The 21,930-nt window shown below is 43.4% G+C and overlaps 1 protein-coding gene across 3 annotated transcripts; it reads right to left on the bottom strand.

The window, feature by feature from the left end:
- Positions 1 to 2,186: 2,186 nt before the first annotated feature.
- Positions 2,187 to 7,783, bottom strand: LOC147862112 (lipid droplet phospholipase 1-like). Of its 3 annotated transcripts, none has more exons than XM_087322347.1 (11): positions 7,562 to 7,783; positions 7,101 to 7,259; positions 6,154 to 6,221; positions 5,991 to 6,061; positions 5,127 to 5,375; positions 4,783 to 4,946; positions 4,648 to 4,703; positions 4,516 to 4,568; positions 4,330 to 4,435; positions 3,344 to 3,441; positions 2,187 to 2,662 (listed from the first exon to the last, which is right to left on the bottom strand). In XM_087322347.1, the coding sequence occupies exons 1-11, from the start codon at positions 7,669 to 7,671 to the stop codon at positions 2,591 to 2,593; spliced, it is 1,206 nt and encodes a 401-aa protein (XP_087178473.1). In that variant the 5' UTR covers positions 7,672 to 7,783; the 3' UTR covers positions 2,187 to 2,590. The 3 variants fall into 3 exon arrangements, 2 of the variants coding, with proteins under 2 accessions (XP_087178473.1, XP_087178474.1); XM_087322348.1 differs by having other exon boundaries at positions 7,101 to 7,228; positions 7,562 to 7,715; XR_015530021.1 differs by having other exon boundaries at positions 2,626 to 2,662; positions 4,318 to 4,435.
- Between the last annotated feature and the right edge of the window lie 14,147 nt (positions 7,784 to 21,930).

Below are 21,930 nucleotides of genomic sequence, written 5' to 3'. Positions count from 1 at the left end.
ACCAAAGAATGTTTATCATGTGAACACCAATATGACTTTGTCATATTGAAGCCAAAGGCGAAGACATAGAACACCTTGTACCTAGAGTTTTCTAAAAATGCAAGGTTCAAACTTCAACTATCTTGCACCAAGAGAGGAATGTTGGTGAAAGAGAGATAAATGTTAGAAGGTCAAAATTGACCTATGATATAAATCATTAATACAAGATGAGCATAGCCTAATTGTCCAATCTAGAGGTGGGTGAAATTTTAATGAATAAGAGGGCATGTGATGGAGAAAGTTTACTAAATAAGAGAGTTGGCAATAGAAAAACAATTACTAAGGTGGTCCAAGTGGTAGATAACAATATGGGGCCAATCTCTATGATGCACAATGAAATGAGTGTACATGCATGGCTATGCAACTACAACATACCCATTGGTGTGAATGGGGCATATAATATGTTCACTACTTGGTTTTATTTAATAGTTTGATGTAAGGCTTGATTCCTCACAAGATTATTGATAGTGAGGTTGTATCCTACCCTCAAGTGATTCCCTATGTGCAATGCAAGGGTGAAAGAGCAATGAAACATTTATCCCTACAAAGGTAGCTCACATATATATGAAGTTTCATGTGCATAAGCTAGGAGCATTGCCTTGATTTTAGAGATGTCAACTTGATTATTGTCGACTAAGAGTAGATTAATGAAGAAACTAGCAAATGAGAGAATGAAGATATACAAATATAGATCCATTTTAAACATTTCATATCAACCTCAAACAATAGTTGCTTCAACACTATTGTGGAAAGATTCTCATCTTTTACTAGCAAAGAATCATGATTATTGGGTATTTTAGACCCTCTTTTTGCATTAATCTATGTATGCTTCAAGATGATTAGATACGGAATTGATGGCCATACTCTTGGAATTTGTGTGCATTTGGTCTTCCAAAAAACAAAAGAAGAAGTGGTAAAAATTGTGGTATAAATGGCTGCAAAATTTCTTAGTTCTTATTTTTCCTAAAATTGTTATTACTTGACGGATTTTTGGCAATACAAAACCGTATTTTCCACATTTATTGGCATTGTACAAAATGATTATAAAGAGATGCAACAACCTAGATAATGGCCTCTAGGAAGATTTCGCTCCAAATTGTAGGCATGTAGGTTCATGGTTAGGATGTGTTGATATAACATGATTTTGAATACCTTACAGTTAATACAAAGAGGGCCAGTCTTAGATTATATGGTTTGATAGCATAAGACAAACGTATTAAGTATTACAAAATTCAAGCAAGAATTATGATAGCATGAGTATATTAGCTACATGTTCTCGAAATAATGTTATTATAAAGCCATTTCTTTTTTATATCCAACTAATTAATGCAAGGGAAGTCACCTAAAAGTTCCTATTGGGAGGAGAGGCAAAAAAAAATTTATGTCAAATGAGTCTATCTCAAATACTACACCACCAAATTTATAAAGGTTATTCAAAGTTTATATGGGCTCATCTAGAGGATACTTGATGGGAGAGTCAATAAAACCATTGAAGGACAACACTTCTATCTAATGGTAGCAATGCTTCAAAGCTTGCTCTATCATAAAGCCAACAAGTATGATAAATTATACCTCCACACTTGTATTTTACACTAGTAAATTTTGGGCTAGATGTGATAGCTAGAGCATTTGATAATGCATATTCATGGATTGAACTATGGGAGCACCCTCATCCTTCGAGGGTGACTGAGGTATCATACAACATGAGCCTTCTTTTCGTACCTCAAGGATCCATCAAGCATGATGGATAGAACATCCAAGACGAATAGGAGAAATCCACCTTTATAAGGCATTAGTCTTATTCTATTTTACATTTGCACACATTCCTTGACATTTAACACAATGTCTCAATAGTCTTTGACTTTGTGCAACACCTTCCCCTATTTCTAGAATGAATTGCAACCTTTAGTATTTATGTCTACATACTGCTGTTTGATCATTGTATTTATATTTAATATAACTAGGATGAAGAATAGGAGAATTCCACTTTTATAAGGTTTCACAATCTAGTTTTAATAGACAGCACTATGCATCACCTTTCACTATTCATACCATTGTTTGATTATTGGGATTATTTGATCATCACAGTTTACTGGTTTGATCAAATAGAATAAGTGCAGAAGAATGCTTTCAATTGGTCACACAAATCATATACATTAAAGCGATCTGTTATTCATGGCAGTATACAGCTTTTCATAAGTAGGTTCCTTTGAATCTTAATTTAAAAAGTAGATGGAGTATGAGGTCTAATGTATCAATGGTGTTACATATGCTGGTCAGAATTAGGCAGTACCATATTCATGATAACATCAATGATATTGGATTTAGGTAGGCATCACATTGATAACATTGATGGTCATATGAATCCTAAAGCCTAAACATTGCAGCACATTTTAGCAATTTCATTTGGTTTCCATGTGGATATATATGCATATGATATACTATGATGATTACTCACTGCACTTTGTGCTTTGTAGTAAAATTTTGTTACCACCATCATAATACAAAATTGTCCATGTTGGGAAATAATAATAAATTGATGTAAGGTGTGTCACAACACAAAATTGTCGATCATATGAGAAATCACATCAGCCCCATCATAATGCAAGCAGTTATGCTTCACCTGCACAGGAATGTAAATAGTAAGTGAGCCAAGTTTCATGTAATACGGTGAGGAGGTACACAATACAACAGAGAATTCAACATATCAGGAAAATGACGTGTAAGTTGTAATGCCTTTAAATTCATGAAGGAAATCATGCAAGTTGTATGTTATCTAATAATAAACAATGTTAGCTGACCTCTGTAAGTTATAATACATTGCAAATTCTTCGCAGTTACAAACAACAATACAAGAGCTAGAGATGTTGTAGATCTAGGGATTCTTAAACCATTTTCTACGTGCAACCATTTTACATTTGACTTGAGTTTGGTCCTGTCTATATATAGACATCAGTGAGCATTGCCATAAATTCAGAGTGCTGAGGAATACTCTATGTTCACACTAAAAGACCATAAAGTGTCTAAATACAGCTCTTTGCAATGCTCGTTCTCATACATATATACTCCTTTGTCCATACAAAACAGCCAACTTTTCACAAACACGATCTGTAATACAATACTGACTTTTCATTTCGTAATCAATCACAATACACATCCCTCTCTTGAAGATCTACCTTAACTATAGATCAAGTGTTTATGATCATCAATAGACCAACCGTGCATCACATTGTGTTTTTGCATGATATGTCATGTAACTTTTTGCATGTCAACTGAAAATTTTAACTTAAGTTGGGGAAAATACCTGAATTGTGTTGTGTGCAGTTAGCTTTTGGGGAGTTCCTGAAAAGCTGACATCAACTCTTCGCCAAGATAACTTTCTTAGCCCACATATGATCTCTTCTGCAGATTAGAATTGAAATTAACAAAGAGAGAATTTGCTGCATCTGTAGCAATGTAATCAACCTACTAGGAGTTGAATCACCATTTGTTATTTCCTACTAGAGGCTGATTGTGGTTCATAGCGAAGTACAGAAAAGATGAACATTTAATCTATCTGGATAAAAGTACCATGAGAAAGATAAAATGCAGATAATATAGTGTACAATGTGTTCCTGTGCTTCATATCTTCTGAAGTGTATTTTCTTAATTCCTAGTGCCTACTAACCTCAAAGGACAATATCAACTCTCAACAGTATGGTCAATCTAAGAGCTCATTCAAATTCAAAACATGAAATATAGAGCCTGGTATAGTTTGTCCAAAGCGATCATTTGGAGAAGTAATTGGCATTTGTATGTTTTTATTCATGAAATTCTGTTTTTTTGACTTCACATCAATTGATGTGTCCCATTTCAAATGCTACTCCTGTTCTTCTTTGAATTTTCACACTTTATTGACTATCTTGTTCATGTTTGATGTTTAATAAGAAATTAAGTGCATTATATGAAATTCAAACTTTTGCCACACTAATAAGTTACTGGTCAACTGGTCCAATGACCTTTTAGTGCAGAGAACTAGTACTAGTATTTCAACAAGGATGCCAAGATTTCTGGCAATGAAGATGGAGAAAAGGAAACCCATTGCATAAGCGGTTAATTTATATATATAAATAAATAAAACCATAATCAGCCAGGATTTCTCGCAATGAAGATGGAAAAGGAAAGCCATTGCATAAGCGGCTAATTTATATATATATATATAAAACCATAATCAGAGACATGTAGGCATCACAAACATCATACTGTGAATACATAATCCTCTATAATCGCTGCCCTGACATGTTTTAATACCTTCAACTGGGTCCTTGGCCCGTCTTTTGATGTCACTCCCTTCAGGTAGAACATCTTCAACATAAATGACATGTGGATATTTGTTATCCATTGGCTTCATTCTCAACTATGATTGAAAAGTTTTATTAGAAAACATTTCAAGTTTAGCCATGGTACAAATCCTGAACTCTGAACAAGAGGAAAAACCTGAGGCATTTCGTGTGCACGTCTAAATGTAGCAGTTCTCCAACCAACGATACCTTAATGCCAGTGAAGGTTAACGAGTACCACCACAGTAAGGAAAATGACTATAAAATCGCACCATCCTAGAAAGGATACTGTCATAGTTAGCATTGGCATATGCAACCCTGCACTGAAATGCCTGTAATGCAGAACTGCAAAATTTAAAAGACAATAAACATGGATGCACAAGTAATCTTTATAACCTATAAACATTAAGCAAATTTTACGTACATGAACTGTCCTTCTTCACAATCAGAGACCATGCGTTGTAATAAGGGAGCATGTTTCTCATTTCCATCAGTAAGGAAGAGATGCTTTCCCGTCCTTCCCACAAACCAATGTGCACTTACAACAGCTGCATTCTCTAGAAACCTCAAGCCACACAATAATGGAAACTGTCAACATGAAAGCAGAATCAGATGGTAATACAGGTTTAGATCAAATTGGTTCTTAATGCAAGAGGTGGAATAATGGAGAGTGCCCGACCTTATAATTGCTTAAGATAAGTAAAGAAAAACTCTCAAGAGTATTTCAGAGTTTTCCCAAAAGATTGATTAAACCAATGGCAATCTCACCTGCCAATTTCCTCGGGATCCAATATGAGGTGTTGCAACAGTTATGAAATTTATTGGTTTCAAACCAAAAACTGTTCCAGGTGAAGAATGTTCCTGAGGAGTTTCTGTATCAGATCCATTGCTTGATGATAAACTGATTGGTGGTTTATACACTTGTCCTATAGCATATCTTGCAACCAATCCACCCAATGAGTGGGCAACAATTGATATAGATTCCAAACTAGGTGAATCCTTAACAATGCCTTTTACCTGTTTTTGAAAGTTAGGTCATGAATAAAGCACACATTTAGGTGGAGTTGACCTTTATATTCAGGTGAATAATGACATAGAATAGAAAAGTGCGAAAGGTAAAGTAAAGATATAATTGAGTTAAAAATTTACCGGGCTCATCAAAATGAAGAAAAAATAGCATATATGACATGCCCAATTCTCGACCACATAATATATTGCCATAAAGAGACCCAGAAAATGTTTAGTTCAAGTTTAATTTGAGGCATAGCTTCACTACAAGTCTATGGTTCATAAACAAGAAAATGTGATCGAGCCTAACATTTACTGCACGTCCAATACCCATGCACAGAATACATCACCACAAATGAAGAGACCAACAAGTGTTTACAATTTCTGTTTTTACACCTTTCTTTGAAATATTGTGTTTGACGCATAGCTACTCTACAAATCTATGGCCCATAAACAAGAAATGTGATTGAGCCTGTATTTACTGGGCATTATATAGTGTAAACATTGTTGTGATTACACTCAATACTCATGCACCTAATAGAGACCAACAAAGTGTTTTAGATCAAATTCAAAATTTACTTCTTTCTTTAATAAATTTTTTACAATAGTGCATTTTATATATACCTCCTCCACAAGTCTACGCCCCATAACATCAACTCCATCAAATGTCAAATTTGCTGAATTGCAACTACTACCTGCAAAACAAAGTATCCACTTATTCTTGACTTTTGGCAGACCAAAAAGCTAGAACAAAAATGAATTTGCATAGAAAGTTGACTACACTCACAGTGCACAAGGACCTCACTTCCAAACCTAGACTTGAAGTGTTTAGCTGTGAATTTCCAGTCACTAGCACTGGCAATAAGAAAAAGAAAAACGGTTCACATATAATGTGACCAGTATACAGTGTGAACTCACCTCAATGCATGCGTTTGATTAGGACAAACTTAAAAGAACCAGGGAATCTGTGATGTTCCTGGAGTGTTGACCAAGGGCATTTGAGGAAGTAGAGGAAGCTTAGGCTCATTTGAGGAAATATATATATAAGATGGCATTGTGATCTGCAGAGTCTCACCAGAGATACATTGTATTGAAATGATTTTCAGACAGAGACAAAATGGCTCTGGCTCCAAGAGACGTTTCACATGTTTAAGAAAAAGCAAAATACAGAAACCAATTTTCGTTATAGCTGAGAATGATTGCATGGAATCATCAGGAACACAAACCTTGAAAGATCTAGAAGAGAAAGAGAAAGAGGAAACATTATGTAATCAACCATCAACAATATCTCTTCAATCTGTTCATGACTTAGATGCAGAACCATGATAAGAAACTTAAAAGACAAGATTTTCAACATTTCTGATAATGTAATAAGCAAGAAGCGTCTAACGCACAAAGACCCTAGAGATCATAGATATGGCATGGTCTAATACACAGTCTCAGTATCTTTTATACGTAGTTTTTTCAGCTCAACACATCCAAGGTAAGCTATGGTTATAGCTTATCATCAACACAACCTGGTCAAGATTGTGTACCCCTTTCACAGTTTAGATGTCACGATCACTACTTAAAATTACGAAGAAAATTTGTTACTTCAAACAAAACAAAGCAAAGAAATTACGAAGAAAATCCATTCTATAGAAGCAGAAAGAGTGATGGCACATAATCAGACATTACAAAAACTAGCTATTCAATGTTGTCAATGAAATGGAGAGTTTGCGAATAAGTGTGAACCTGCCTACTATCCCGTTCACCATGAAAACGAGATGTTTCGCGGGACCTGTGGCTTCATGTTTTGATGATGATGACGATGAGGAGGAGGAGGAGGAGGAAGAAGAAGATGACGCCGATGGAGATTTTTCCTGGAAATGACGAAGTAAAGACCTGAAGTTTCTGCTCAAAAAACAGAAAAATGAAAAAATGAATCGTCTTTCTCCAGGAAAATGAGCAGAGGTAGACTTTAAAGGCCATGAAGACTCTATTGTTTAGATAATGTTGTAAGCATTTGGGAGAGGAATTGAAAAAACAAAACTGTACAGAATGGCACGGGAAAAGCTCAAATCCATCTACCATTGAAGAGAGAAATATTCATTTTTGTTAGAGAGAATGATGAGAGAATGTCATTCGGATGATGATTGACAAGTACAAAAAAAAACAAAAAAACAGAAAATAGATAATCAAGGGGAGTCCGATACCTCTTCGTAGGATTAGGGTTAACGTCTTCAGAGATGGTAAGGTTGCTAGGACTTCTCAAACAGCAGAAACAGCCTGCACAAGTGGATGGCACAGGATCAAGGTTCGCCATGAAATATGATGGTGTTTCTGTTTATCTGCAGGCGAATGAGATACGGGGTTTCTCTGTAATGGAAAACTGAGACAGAATTTCTTCAGGTTTCTAGGTTACCCCTGCAGCTTCGAGCATGGACATTAGGGTTAGGGTTAGGGTTAGGGTTAAGGGCTTCTGAGTCTTTTAGTAAACTGTAAACGTGAAGAGAACTTTGGGGCAAAAGTCAAGAAATCAAATGAAAGAAAAGTCAAGAAATCAAAAGGCCGTTTCACACATTGAGTAGCGAGTCAAGGAGACCCACGCGGTCAAGAAAAAGTCAATGGACCACACACACACACACACACACAAAAAAAAAACAATAAAGTGAAAGGCTCTTCACACCGAGGAGCAAGTCAATGAGAGCGAGCGGTCAAGAAAAGTCAAGAAAGCAAAAAAGGCTCCTCGCACAAGAGAGCAAGTCAAGGAGACCGAGCAGTCAAGAAAAGCCACGAGGTCAAGAAAAAAGAAAACGTCAGCGGCACATGTAACGAAAGGAAGAAGCATCTGGAGAGAAACGCAAAACGAAGAGGAGGTGGCCAAGAAAAGCAACCAAAACGAGTTTGGCAACGAGCTTGTGATTGACGAAAGAGTTAGGAGAACGTAATATGTCCAATGCATCACCATCATCATCATCCCGATGGACCTGTATTTGCGTACAAAGACAAGAAAAAGCAGAGGGATTCGAATATGTCCAAAGGGCTCGTGTATTTTTTGTCTTTGTCCACTGAAGGAGCCATTCATGGTCCTTGCATTGGATTGCATGGCCCGAGGACCACCCCACGACTCGTCGACTCGTGTGGCAGAGAGTCCCATGATCTTGTCATTGCATGAATATTATCTACCTTGTGGACCTAAACTCCTAGGAAAGAAAAGGTTTCATGACTTGTGAGATCCTCAACGTATTCGTCATCAGTGCCCCTTCGATGACGAGGGATGCATTCTCTACCATCTAACATGTCATAATAGAAGTTCCCATCTTCTCATTCGAGGGATTAGGTGAAAAGGTAATGGGTTGTGCCACTCTAGACATTGGCCATGGCAAAACTTTGCACAGAAACCAATCAAAGAAGGGTACTTGTCCACCAAAAGTGTGGGGGTCTAAAACCCCCCCACTTGCCATCACCCTATGTTCACGATATCATAGCTTTTTCTATTTGTTATTGTTGAGAGACAAGCTCAACATCGGCCGGATCGGCTGAAGAAGCCGAGGACCGGATCGGTTGGGACCGATTGGTTAGGCCGAATGCGTAAACCGGTACGCAGACCGGTGCGTAGATAGGGCCGGATCGGTGCGAAAACCGGGAGGCCGTTAGGAAAGATATTCCGTGAGGAATATGTTTGGGAGTTAGTGTAGGAGCTCTCAATGAGCATTGAAGTACTGTCAGTCCTTCTAGGACTTGTATAAAAGTTTTCATTGAACACACATATGTATAGAGTCGTGAATAGAGGTTGAATATAGTTCTTGTGTGTTCTCTCTCTCACTCTCTCTGTCTCTCCCACGTATATTGCGTAAGCTCAAGCTCTCCATTAAACCTGAGTTTTCTTCCATCTGTTCGGTCTTCACACTTGCTTCCGCACGCTACTTTTTACATGGTATCAGAGCGCGAGGGTTGAGAACCTCTCTGCAGCCGACACGCCTTGACGAAGAAGAACCAGAAGAACGATGGATAGAGGCATGGCGAGCTCGCTTCCAACAAAGAAGCTCGACAGAACCAACTACGCGTCTTGGTCCTACAAGATGCACCAGTACCTACTCGGGCACGACTACTGGAGTTATGTCGAAGGAGCTAATGACGCGGCACCCAAATTGACACACAAAGACTTCTCGTCGTGGGAGCAATTGGCGAGCAAGGTATTATACTGCTTCGCGTCGTGTGTGGGGGAACAACTATTGAGCTATGTTCGGGATGCAAAGACGCCGAAGGGTGCGTGGGAAAATCTGAAGAAGATTTTCGCCGCGAGCACCACAGCCAGGAAGCTTCAGCTCCGACAGGAGTTGAGCAACCTACGACAACGCGACTTGTCAGTGGCGGACTATACCTCGAAGATCAAGGATATCTGCGACTCCCTCGCCTCCATAGAGGTGAACATCGAGGAGAGCGAGATGGTCCAGATTTGTCTCGGAGGTTTGGCGTCGAAGTTCGGAGCGTTCCGAACGACTGTGTGTACTCGGGAGAATACGCCATCCTTTTTCGACTTACAGTCAATGCTCCTGGTAGAGGAGAACCACGCGAGTGCGTCTACAAGCACGCACACCAACAACAAAATGCTGTACACGGAGGGAGATAGGCCCCGTGGATGTGGAGGACGAGGCGAGTCGGCGCGCAATGGAGGCGGCCGACGAGATCAAGGAAGAAGGCACCGAAGTGATGCCGACAGCAACTCCGGACCCTCCGGAAACAGGGGGAGTCGAAGCGATGAGAACCGGCAAGGGAAGGTCATCGCGGAGTGCTGGTACTGTGGCAAGAAAGGCCATAGGGAAAGTGAGTGCTGGAAGAAGCGCACCGATTTGTAGAGAACCGGTTCCGGAAACGGCTTCGGACATACCGACAAGGGAAATCGGCAGCGATCCCACTACGCCGAAGACTCCGGGAGAGCCGGAGAAGGGTCTGCCTTCGTGACGAGACACGAAGCAAACTCAATGAAACGAACCACCCCGAGATCGGACGAGGTGTGGTACGTAGACTCTGGCGCGTCAAACCACATGACGAGCCATAAGGAGTGGTTCTCGTACCTTGAAAAACCGATACAACCTGGAGTAGTCGCAACTGGAGACGACACTCCACATCCGATCGTGAATGTCGGAGAAGTTCCCCTTAGCCATGTCGGGCAGAAAGGGAAACTCATGAACGTGTTGCACGTTCAGACAATCACGAAGAACTTGGTCTCGGTCGGACAGATCGTCGACCAAGGGATGGAGGTTCGGTTTACACACCTCGGGTGCTTCATTGAGGAAGAAGGTCGTGTGATTGCGCAAGGGCGCAGAGACGGGAGGATGTTCATCCTCGACTCCACTGACGGCGGCACCGCAATGTTCGCGAAGGGACAAAAAACCGAGTCGGACATCGACTTGTGGCACAAGCGGATAGGCCACGTCAACTACCAACGGCTTCAAGATCTGCAATCGAAACAGGTAGTGTTCGGATTGCCCAAATTTAGTGGCCGAAAGGCACAAATTTGTGAAGCCTGCCAGCTCGGGAAGCAACACCGACTTCCTTTCCCCAACGAGCGAAATCGGAGCTGGAACAAGCTCAACCTTATACACTCCGATGTATGGGGGCCGACACAAAACGTTAGTCTTGGCGGGAGCCGATATTTCGTCTCCTTCATCGACAACCACACGCGGCACACGTGGATCTACCTCATTGAGAGGAAGAGCGAAGTCTTCGATTGTTTTCGGGACCTCAAAGGGTTCGTGGAAACGGAAATGGGACGAAAGATCAATTGCTTGCGGTCGGATGGCGGGAAAGAGTACTTTTCTGGTCAATTCAACGGTTATCTACAACAAATGAGAATTCGGCGCGAATTCAGTTGTAGATACACGCCGGAGCAGAACGACGTGGCTGAGAGGAAGAATCGGTCAGTTGTGGAAGCGGCACAGGCAATGTTGGAGGAGAAGAGCTTGCCCAAGTTCTACTAGGCCGAGGCGGTAAGGACCGCGGTATACATCCAGAACCAGATCGGAGACAAAGTGTCGGCGCACGAGCTATATTTCGGAACGAAGCCGAACTTGCGACACTTGAGGGTGTTCGGTAGCATTGCGTAGGTGCATGTACCGAAGGAGAAAAGGAGGAAGTTGGACGCAAAGGCCGAGAAATGCATCTTGGCCGGTTACTCGAACGAGCAGAAGGGTTATAAGTGCTATAACCCTCGCACCAAACAAGCGCGTGTTAGCCGCGACATTGTGTTTGATGAGTCCGCATCCTGGTACCAGCCCCCGACTCCAATCCGAGCTCTGACGATGAGGTCAGCGAGGCCGAGATGCCTCCGGATGAGCCCGAAATCGAGACCCGCGAAGAGAGTCCGATTTCACTCCATTTAAGTGGACCGATTGGACGACTGAGTCAGTACAACCAGCCTGATGAAGAGCCGGCGAGTAGTGGAGACTCGGCCGTGCATTCCCCGCGTAGGAAGCCGAGGAGACGGCTTACGTGCAAAGAGAAAGGGAAGAAGAAGGTGTCGGATTCCGACACGGATAGGAACGAGTCAAACCGACGCGAGTCCGACTCCGAGGGAACCGGTGACGGGACTTTAAAGGTGAAGTCTGCGTCGATCGAGAAGGCCTCGACATCGGCTAATGTGAGATTATGCCGATCTACCCGCCAGAAGAACCCTGTTTTGCGGTTCGGATACAACGAGTACATGGCGCATCATTATGCGTACATGACCCGTATAGCGGAAGTGCGTGAGCCGAAGAGCTACGCAGAAGCGGCTAAAGACGCGACTTGGTGTGCCGCAATGGAAGAAGAGATGCACGCATTGGCAGAGAACGAGACCTGGGACCTGGTTGACGCACCGAAGGGTGTGAAGCCGATCGGGTGTAGGTGGGTGTACAAAGTCAAGTACAACACCGATGGCTCGGTCAACCGGTACAAGGCTCGGCTAGTGGCAAAGGGGTACGCGCAGAAACACGGCATCGACTACGATGAGATGTTTGCGCCGGTCGCGAAAATGACGACCGTCCGTGTTTTGCTTGCAGTAGCTGCGGTGAAGGGGCAACACTTACATCAAATGGATGTAAAGAATGCGTTCCTGCAAGGTGACCTTGAGGAACAGGTGTACATGGTACAACCCCCCGGATTTCACTCTGGAACGAACTCCTCGGCAGTATGCCGACTGAAGAAGTCCCTTTACGGACTGAAGCAAGCCCCGCATGCCTGGAATGCGAAGATCACGCAACAACTGCATCGGATGGGCTTCGTCACGTCAAAATCAGACTCTTCCCTGTTCATCCGGAAAGGTCGACTCAGACCGGTTAGTATTTTACTATATGTTGATGACTTGGTCATCGCTGGCGCCGACCTAGATGAAATCGACCGCGTGAAGCTCCAACTTGCGGCATCGTTCGACATGAAGGATCTGGGGGACCTTCATTACTTCCTCGGGATCGAAGTGATCCGTACCCCCGAAGGCATATTGATCAGCCAACGTCATTACATGCTGAGTATGCTCTTCAAACTCGGGATGGCCGACTGTAAGTCCGTCTCGACTCCTCTAGACAGAAACGTCAAGTTTCGTCCCGATACGGGAAAGGTATGCGACCCGACGAGGTTCCGACAAATTGTCGGAAGCCTCATATACTTGACCATCACCCGACCCGACCTCAGTTATCCGGTCGGAATGATCAGTCAGTTCATGGCGCGACCTACCGAGGAGCACCTTCAGTGTGCGCAATGCATACTTCGGTATGTCAACGACACTAAGGACTGGGGACTGCTATATCGGACCGGTGCAGCCGCGCAGTTAGTCGGCTACACCAATGTTGATTGGGCTGGCAACGCCGCTGATCGCCGATCCACGTCCGGATACGCGTTCTCCCTCGGGAGTGCCGCGATCGCGTGGAGCAGTAAGAAGCAGCCGACAGTTGCATTGTCGAGCACCGAAGCTGAGTACCGAGGAGCGGCTGTCGCGACATGCGAAGCCATATGGTTGAAGCGGCTACTTAAGGACCTGCGAGAGGAGGTGTCAGATCCGACGACGATCTACTGCGACAACCTCAGCAGCATCCAGCTCGCTAAAAACCTCGTTTTCCACGCACGGACCAAGCACATTTAGGTGCACTACCACTTCGTCCGTGAGTGTGTCCTTTCCGGTGAAGTCGAACTTCAGTACGTTCCGACGGATCGGCAAACTGCCGACATCTTCACCAAGCCTCTTGGTCTGGACAAGTTGTGGCAATTCTCAGGTGCGCTCGGATTATGTCACCTCGACGTGCCAAACTTGAGGGGGAGAACAGTCCCGAACGACCAAGCAAGACAACAGGAAAGGAGCGGAGACCGCGACACCACCGAGTCGGTTGACTCGATTGCCGAGTTCGACTTCGGATCGGCTGAAGAAGCCGAGGGCGGACCTGCAGAAAAGTCTGAAAGCGAACAGAAGGGGAGCAGCCGAAGGAGAAAGCCGAAGCCAACCACGCATGGGGAAGATGACGCCATCAAGGGCGAGAAGACCGAAGACGAGTTGGAGACAACCAACTCAGACGAGAGCGAAAACCGATCGGAGGTAGCCGATTCGGTTCGGATGTTTGATTCAGATACGTTGAATCAACCGAGGCCCAAGCGGAAGAAAAGGCAACAGGAGAAGCGTCAACACCGCAACAACAGAAGAGCTGATAAGGGCCACGTGAGCAGACAAGCCGACCGGAAGGGTCGAAGCGCGCGTAGTCGAATAGGTTGTGGAGCGTGAGCGAGGCGTGAAGCCAGGAGGAACCGGAGCTATGAGCCCGAAGATCCCGAAGAGCCTGAAGTTGAGCTTGAGGGGGAGTGTTGAGAGACAAGCTCAACATCGGCCGGATCGGCTGAAGAAGCCGAGGACCAGATCGGTTGGGACCGATCGGTTAGGCCGAATGCGTAAACCGGTACGCAGACCGGTGCGTAGATAGGGCCGGATCGGTGCGGAAACCGGGAGGCCATTAGGAAAGATATTCCATGAGGAATATGTTTGGGAGTTACTGTAGGAGCTCTCAATGAGCATTGAAGTACTGTCAGTCCTTCTAGGACTTGTATAAAAGTGTTCATTGAACACACATATGTATAGAGTTGTGAATAGAGGTTGAATATAGTTCTTGTGTGTTCTCTCTCTCACTCTCTCTGTTTTCTTCCTTCTGTTCGGTCTTCACACTTGCTTCCGCACACTACTTTTTACAGTTATCATCTCTTCTCTGCTTGATCCCGTGAGCCTCTTGAGCGATATGCTTCCCCATGGCTTACTCATACATCATGCTTTTGATTTTGCCTTTTAATGCGCACTATGTGCTCTACTAGCTTACTCCAAGTTGATTGCACTCGGTCTTTGCGTGGTTGTATGCTAGACAATTTACATTAATACACATTCCAACACATTTGGCATAGCCAACTTTTGTTTAATTATTATCACTCAGGAGTCACTTAGATCTTATTTAATTGACTAGACAAAAAACATAGTCAAAACACAATAGTGTAGATGCCTTCTTAATATTGATAGAACATATGATTTACAAATCATGAATATTACATAATCACCCCCCGCATGGTCATCCATATATTTCTCCTCATCCACATACTAGTTATATTTGTTTGGGGGTTGCCATCCTGATTCCCACCATTTGGCTTAACTTAAATAAGTTTATCAATTGACTAATGATTGCTTTCAACCCCAAAATGGCATCCTCCTTATTTAAGGATACTTTGTTTCCTAATCTACCTACTTCTACTTAATATACACTTATAGCCTTCCAATTGCGTACCAACTCTCCAATTAATATATAATATGTTGTTAAGCAAATGCCTAATTTTATTTGAAAATGTAATAATTGTTTTTTGTTAATATGTACTACATATTAACGGTTAGTGATCTTTGGTCATGCCAAAGAGACAAGATAGTTGTCCAATAGGGCCGAATTATGCATCAAGATCATGGGGTTGAATAGATACACGTCATAATTGTCCAAGTGGAAAGTATTTGGAAGAATGATTGTTGTTGATCATGTTACTTTCATGATAATATAAGTGGGTTGTTCCAAGTCATTTTGGAAGTAACTAAGGTATGGAAAACAAATTTACTTGATTAGTGTCTATCAAACAGTAAAGATTTTCTCCTACTTAGTATTAGAAGGGTGGGTTGCAACCTTGTATGGAATGTTTCATAAACTTAGTAAAACTCCATTGTAAAAATATTTTATGATAATTTGAAAAGTTCAACGTCACTAGCCCACAAAAAACAATTTGACTCAGAGAAAAATTAGTGCACGACATTTGGCGGTGAAGGCAATGAATAAAGATAATGAGTTTTTGTTAGTACCACCAAGGGGGGACTTAGTTGCCTATGATGGGAAATTTTGTTCAAAAAGTTGAGGCATATTTACCCAATGAATTCCTTCTCAATCCTCAATCAATGGTGGATCTCTCTATGATATACACTCAACACTACCATACTATATCATCCATAATACTCGTATATTTAAATGCCAAGCCACTAGGTCAACACTAACCTCACACTTTAAAATCATGAAACAAAATAACTAAGAATAGATTTGGGTAGATAATATCCAAACATGGGAAATAATGTGTCTTTTGTTTTAAAAGCTTGTAGATTCTAACTCACAAGGATTACTCTACCATAAGTATGTGTCAGAGTTTCTCAACCATGAACAATATACTTAGAGCTTAACACTCGAAATCTGATCCATCCATGCCTTGGCATGAATGTCATGAATATGTATCAAGCCATATCACTCAAAGGAATTCATTTACTTTTCTTATAGGAGGTTGATAGTAAGCAACATTTACTTGGGGTATTAGAACAAATTTGCCATAGTAGTGGACTAGCAATGAATGTGGAGAAAACAAAAATGATGGCAACGCAAACCATACAATCCAATCATTACCCTATGCTCACATATAGAGGTGAACATATATAATTTGTTCAAAGCTTTAAATATCTTGGTATTGTCAGGAATAGTACTAAAGACGGAGAGGGAATTAGTACTAGAGGTAGAGGAGGATGAGTATTATGAGTACTTAAGAGGAAAAGATGGTGTGGAACTCACGAGAGAGAGAGAGAGAGAGAGAGAGAGAGAGAGAGAGAGAGAGAGATGATGGCAATATAAGATATATATTATAAGGAGAAAGATACAAGAACAACTAGGAGGCTTAAGACTGGCGTTGAACTGAATTGGTTCTCAATAATGCCATGTGCCTCTTTTTATAGTGTGGTTAGGAGTATTCTTGACATTCCTAGAATGTTCTAGAGAAATCTAGAATATACATGGATTTCTTAAGTGAAATAACAATGTATAGCTTAATGGTAGGGCTTTAACCCATGTGACACAAGGTCATGGGTTCAAATCTTTTTGAAGCCATACCATCCTATATCATGACACTAGATCAAGACGAAAAGTGACATCATTAATTTTTTCGATAATACGAAAATGACCTAATCGTCGATAATCCAATTTATCGCATGGTGGAGTATTCTTGATGTGTCGTTGTAATAGCCATACCTGCTCTCCAATGTTAAAACATGATGGAAGCCGATGACGATCCGCATAATCCTTCTGTGTTTGTTAAACTTGATGTAAATAGGTAGATATGTCTGCCTGTATCTTGCGTACTTGCTCCAAATGATCCTCTGCACGAGGATTTGTGTGTAACTCTGGAGTTTCGAATACACATCACCGAGGATGATAGCATGTATAAGCATAAAATGGTGTAAACCTAGTCGATGAGTGGATAGAGTTATTATAAGCAAATTCGGCAAAGTGGAGAATATCCGCCCAAACATCCTTTTGATAGCTTAGAAAACACCGAAGATACTGTTCCAACATTTGGTTTGTTCGTTCTGCTTGTCCGTCTGTTTGAGGGTGATAGACGGAGGAGAGGTTATACGTGACCTTGAGCATTTTGAAGAGATGCTTCCAGAATTTCGAGACGAATTGAGGTCCACGGTCACTGATGATACTATCTGGGAGGCCATAATGCTGAAATTCCTCACGCATGACAATTTCGGTGGTTTCTTCACTAGTGATTTCCTTAGTACAAGGCAGGAAATGTGCCATCTTAGTATATCGATCTACTACTATTAAGATTGCATCGAATCCCTTTGCAACTAGAAGATCTGTGATAAAATCTAGAGAAATTTGTTAGCCGGTAGGCAAGGGAAGTCCAAAATGGGAAATGAGGGGATAATTAATAACCAAGAGATGATTATATATTTATATGGAATTATTATGATTTGAGAAGCAAACAGACGGACACGGAATTGGTATGCCGATCCGGATCCAGACTGGTTTGTAGCCGGTTGCCAGTTGGCACCGGTTTGTACCTAAAGCCGGAGACCTATAAAAAGGGCCGGCTAGATTGTAATCATTAGTAGATAATTAATAGAGTGTTGTTGTTCTAGATTTTAATCAAGTGTTAATTATCGTTCTGTGCTAAGTGTAATTTATCCTACGCGTGTATCATGACTAATGATCTTGCTGCTTAGTGACTAATCATGATTCCATTAACCATCGGTCTAATTCTATCTCACCGCAACACCCTTTGGTGAAGTGTCTCAGAGGGACACCCTGTGTTAGGCCATTGTCCGGCCCTAGCGATAACACAGTTTTTGGCGACCACGATTCCTGCACAAACGCAACGAACAACGGCAAGCATGGATGACTAGACCAACAAACGACCCAGTTACAGAGCGAGCAAGAAGACTTGCTGAACGATTGCGAAAGCAAGAGGTTTTCCAACATGCGGTAGAAGAGATCTGGGCGGATCAGTCATTTTCCAAAGTAATCCGGCGAGTGGCCATAGAGTCACTCCGCGGGCAGCAGACTTCCCAACCGGACGAAGGAAGCAGCTTGAGTAGTCTCCGGGACGCGGAATCCATTCTGCAGGCATTAGCGACAGGGGGAGGTGATTCGGAACCATTCTCGGCCTTCGAATCGGATTCTGACGGTGAATGCAGCGCCCATTCGAATTACCATAGCAGCCACGATACCCAGACGGACCGAAGGACGAGCAGTCAGATACCTTGCCGACACCAGAACCAAAGTTAACGGAACTGGAAGCCCTAGACCGGCAAGTGGTGGATCAACCTCCGACACCGCCACGAGAGACACCGAAAGCAGAGGAGGAACGACCTCCGACACCGAAAGAAGAGGAGGAGAGACCTCTGTCACTGAAAGAAGAGGAGGGGAGACCTCCAACACCGGACGACGACATGCCGTTCCAATATCCCAAGTACCGGGATGATCCGGACGCTGAAGCTCATGTCTATGCATTTTTGCAAACATGGGAAGCAAACCATGTGTCACAACGCTTGACCGCCGCCGAAGCAGAACGCTTGAAGATTGTAGAGTTCGGCATGACCTTGGAAGAACCAACCGCTCGATGGCGCTTGATGCACACTCCCGGCACCATCACGATGTTTGAGGACTTAAAAACCAGATTTTTATAGTTCTTCAACAAAGAGGTGGATCAACGGGAGATGGTCGGCCTCTCGACACCATACGGCAAGAACCTATGGAAACCATTCAACAATTCGTAATCTGGTTCCAGCGAATGCATAGTTAGCTCAATTGGGCACCATCGGAGGAGGAGGCGAAATCAATATTCCTAGCCGCACTCTGGGAACCCCTGCGCACGGTGTGCGCAATGATCGATTTCTGCACCAGCACGATTGACCAAGTCATAAAAAGGGTCAGGGAGATGGAGAAAACAAGCTTGTGGCTAACAATGGGGGCACTCATGCGTACATTACCAATAGAAGAAGACCTACGGTTTCGGCAAGGTATACAATGTACGACTTATCTCAATGCCGGGCACTCGACAATAGAATGTACCATGCAGACACAGTGCATGTTATGCCACTCCAAAACGCACACAATGGACCGATGAGAATATAACTTCCTGAACCGACAAGCGGCACCGGTAAGGCAAATCGAACCCCAGAGCAACCGGGAGGAGGAAGAAGAACGTTGGCGGCGAGACGAGCGTTCCCGGTCGACGCAAGATATCCGGAATAACGACAGAAAGGACGCTCACGACCGAGATTGGCAGGATAGCTACCGAGATTACAACGGTGAACGATATGAGCGATACAACCGGGATCACTCCCCCGGTTACAACCAGCGAAGGGAGGATCAAGGCAACTATGAAAACCGGCCCCGATAGGGTTACCAGAACAAAAAATGCTTCAACAAAAAATGGAACGCTAGAAAGGAGGACCACCAATGGCAGCCAGACAAGGGCACGCCGAGTACCCAACTGGACCAAGCACCTAACCGACCACCAATAGGACCTCAACCGGGTACCGGAACGAACGCCGAATCTAGCAACACCCGAAAAGCGTACTGCTACTATTACCAGCAAGAAGGACAGTTAAAAGCTACGAGAAAAGACCAGTTGTAAATATGGTGGTAGCTGAAGTTGCCGATATACAACAAGTCAACACTAGGGCAAAAGGCAAAACAACGGAGTGGGAAACACAAGAGGCAATCCGAAAGCAAGCCACCGAGTGGGTGAAGAAGGCAAATGAGCATAATGTGGCTGAGCTTGAACAACAAAAGGAGAAACCGGAAGGGGTCACTGACACAATTCAGCCGGAAAACCCAACATGGCAAGCGTTACAAGAATGTCAGATTACGCTGCCATTGGATCGGTTATTACAACTAGTGCCCCGGTTTACGGAAGGGCTGACATCAGGAATGCCCACATCAATTCCATTGTCGGCTCCTGCGTTCTTCTCAAATCCGGAAGAAGGGCCAACAGTGGTAGACATGAACATTCCGGCAATCACCGCCATCGTTAAAGGACAAGAACTACAAGGGACGATTGTGGATGGAGGATCAGGCATGAACGTGATCAGTTTACTGACTTGTAATACCCTGGGAATCCAGGAATGGGAGCCTTGCCCGTTTTGGCTTCGGATGGCGGATACAAGTTCGGTAAGACCTACCGGTTTGATACGGGATCTAGATGTAACTATTGGAGGTCACGCATTCCGCATTTCGGCAGTGGTTCTCCAGCTCAATGCGCAAGGCGCTTACCCGCTGTTGCTGGGCCGCCCAGGGCTTAAAACGGCGCATATCAAACAAAACTGGCGGAAAAACATGATTACCTTCTGATGAGGGAAGACAAAAATAAGGGTACCTACCAACCCTCGAGTTAGTACCAGCAAGGAGCTGACGCCGCTATATACGGAAGGTGTGAACATGCTCGAGGGGCTTGCGGATGAAGAGGTCGACCAGTACTTAGAAGAAAACCCAAAAATTGTACCCCTATTTGAAATCGATGTGGCAGAAGCAGTGTCACCATATAGAATGCAATCGGACGACGCCATCAAGGAATTGGATTGGGAAGCTATCAGAGAATTACGGCAAGCATAGGAAGCTCTGGAGAGGGAGATGGCGGTATGAACCAGTAAAATCTGGGTGTGTGTTGATTACCGGAAACTCAATGCGGTGACATGGACAGACGCCTTTCCAGTGCCGTTTACAGATGGAGTGCTGGACGCGGTAGCCGGTCATGAAATGTATAGCTTCCTAGACGGTTTCAACGGCTACAATCAGATGAGGATGCACCCCGACGATCAAGACAAGACAACATTCGTCACCAAATGGGGAGTCTTTGTCGCAGTGGTAATCATGTTCGGGCTCAAGACCGCGCCAATGACCTTTCAACGAATAATCATGGAAATATTTGGCGAGTTCATTCCGGCATTCATGTAGGTATTCCTGGATGACTTCGCCATGTATAGCCGAGAAGGAGAACATCTCCAACACCTCCGGCTATGTCTTGAGAAATGTAGGAGTTATCGGTTAAGCCTGAATCCAGCAAAGTGTGTGTTCGGAGTAACAAGCGGCGCATTGCTAGGCCATCTTGTCAGCAAGGACGGGATCGTCGTAGACCCCGATAAGGTGAAAGCAATCTTAGAAGCCCTGCCACCATCGACGACCAAAGCCTTGAGTCCGTTTCTAGGGAAAATCCGATGGCATAGCTAGATGCTCCGGTATTTGGCCGATCTTGCTACACCATTGCATGCCGCGGTTCACCGGACACCGTTCCAATGGACGAATATCGAGGATGAGGCTTACCGGGCACTGAAAGTACTGCTATCATAAGCACCGGTGGTGCAACCATCGGACTGGTCGAAAGAATTCCACGTGTTCGTGGATGCGTCCGACATAGCAATCGGCAACGCACTAATGCAACTGACTGAACCAAAATGGTATCGACCAGTCTATTATGCTAGCCGAAAACTATCCTAGGCAGAACGGAATTATTCAACAACGGAAAGAGAAGCCTTAGGGATGATTTACAATGTTACCAAGTTCAGGCACTATTTATTGGGAAGGAAAATTTCTTTCCATGTCGACCACTCAACGATGTTATATTTGGTCTCAAAGGCATCACTTACCGGCAAGCTGGCCCGATGGACATTGTTGCTACAAGAGTTCGAGTTCGAAATATATCACCGGCCGAGGATACAGCATGCGGTTGCCGATTATCTGAGCCGGTTAGACTCTGGTGAGACCAGAGACGGAGTCCC

The sequence above is a fragment of the Azolla caroliniana genome, unplaced genomic scaffold, assembly GCF_043228905.1.
Source record: "Azolla caroliniana isolate FFs.n. ecotype wild unplaced genomic scaffold, voAzoCaro1.0.p SCAF_7, whole genome shotgun sequence".
In the NCBI taxonomy this organism is placed as follows: Eukaryota; Viridiplantae; Streptophyta; class Polypodiopsida; order Salviniales; family Salviniaceae; genus Azolla; species Azolla caroliniana.
Note: the sequence above shows the minus strand (reverse complement) of the source record. Positions and strands in the feature narration are given on the sequence as shown.

What these genes read in the sequence shown, in the direction of transcription:
- LOC147862112 (XM_087322347.1), bottom strand. Translation starts at nt 7,671, where the DNA reads ATGGCGAACCTTGATCCTGTGCCATCCACTTGTGCAGGCTGTTTCTGC. An exon ending in GATCCCGAGGAAATTGGCAG is followed by an intron (nt 4,947 to 5,126) that starts GTGAGATTGCCA and finishes TCATGTTGACAG; the next exon opens with TTTCCATTATTGTGTGGCTT. An exon ending in GGCCAAGGACCCAGTTGAAG is followed by an intron (nt 3,442 to 4,329) that starts GTATTAAAACAT and finishes TCTAATCTGCAG; the next exon opens with AAGAGATCATATGTGGGCTA.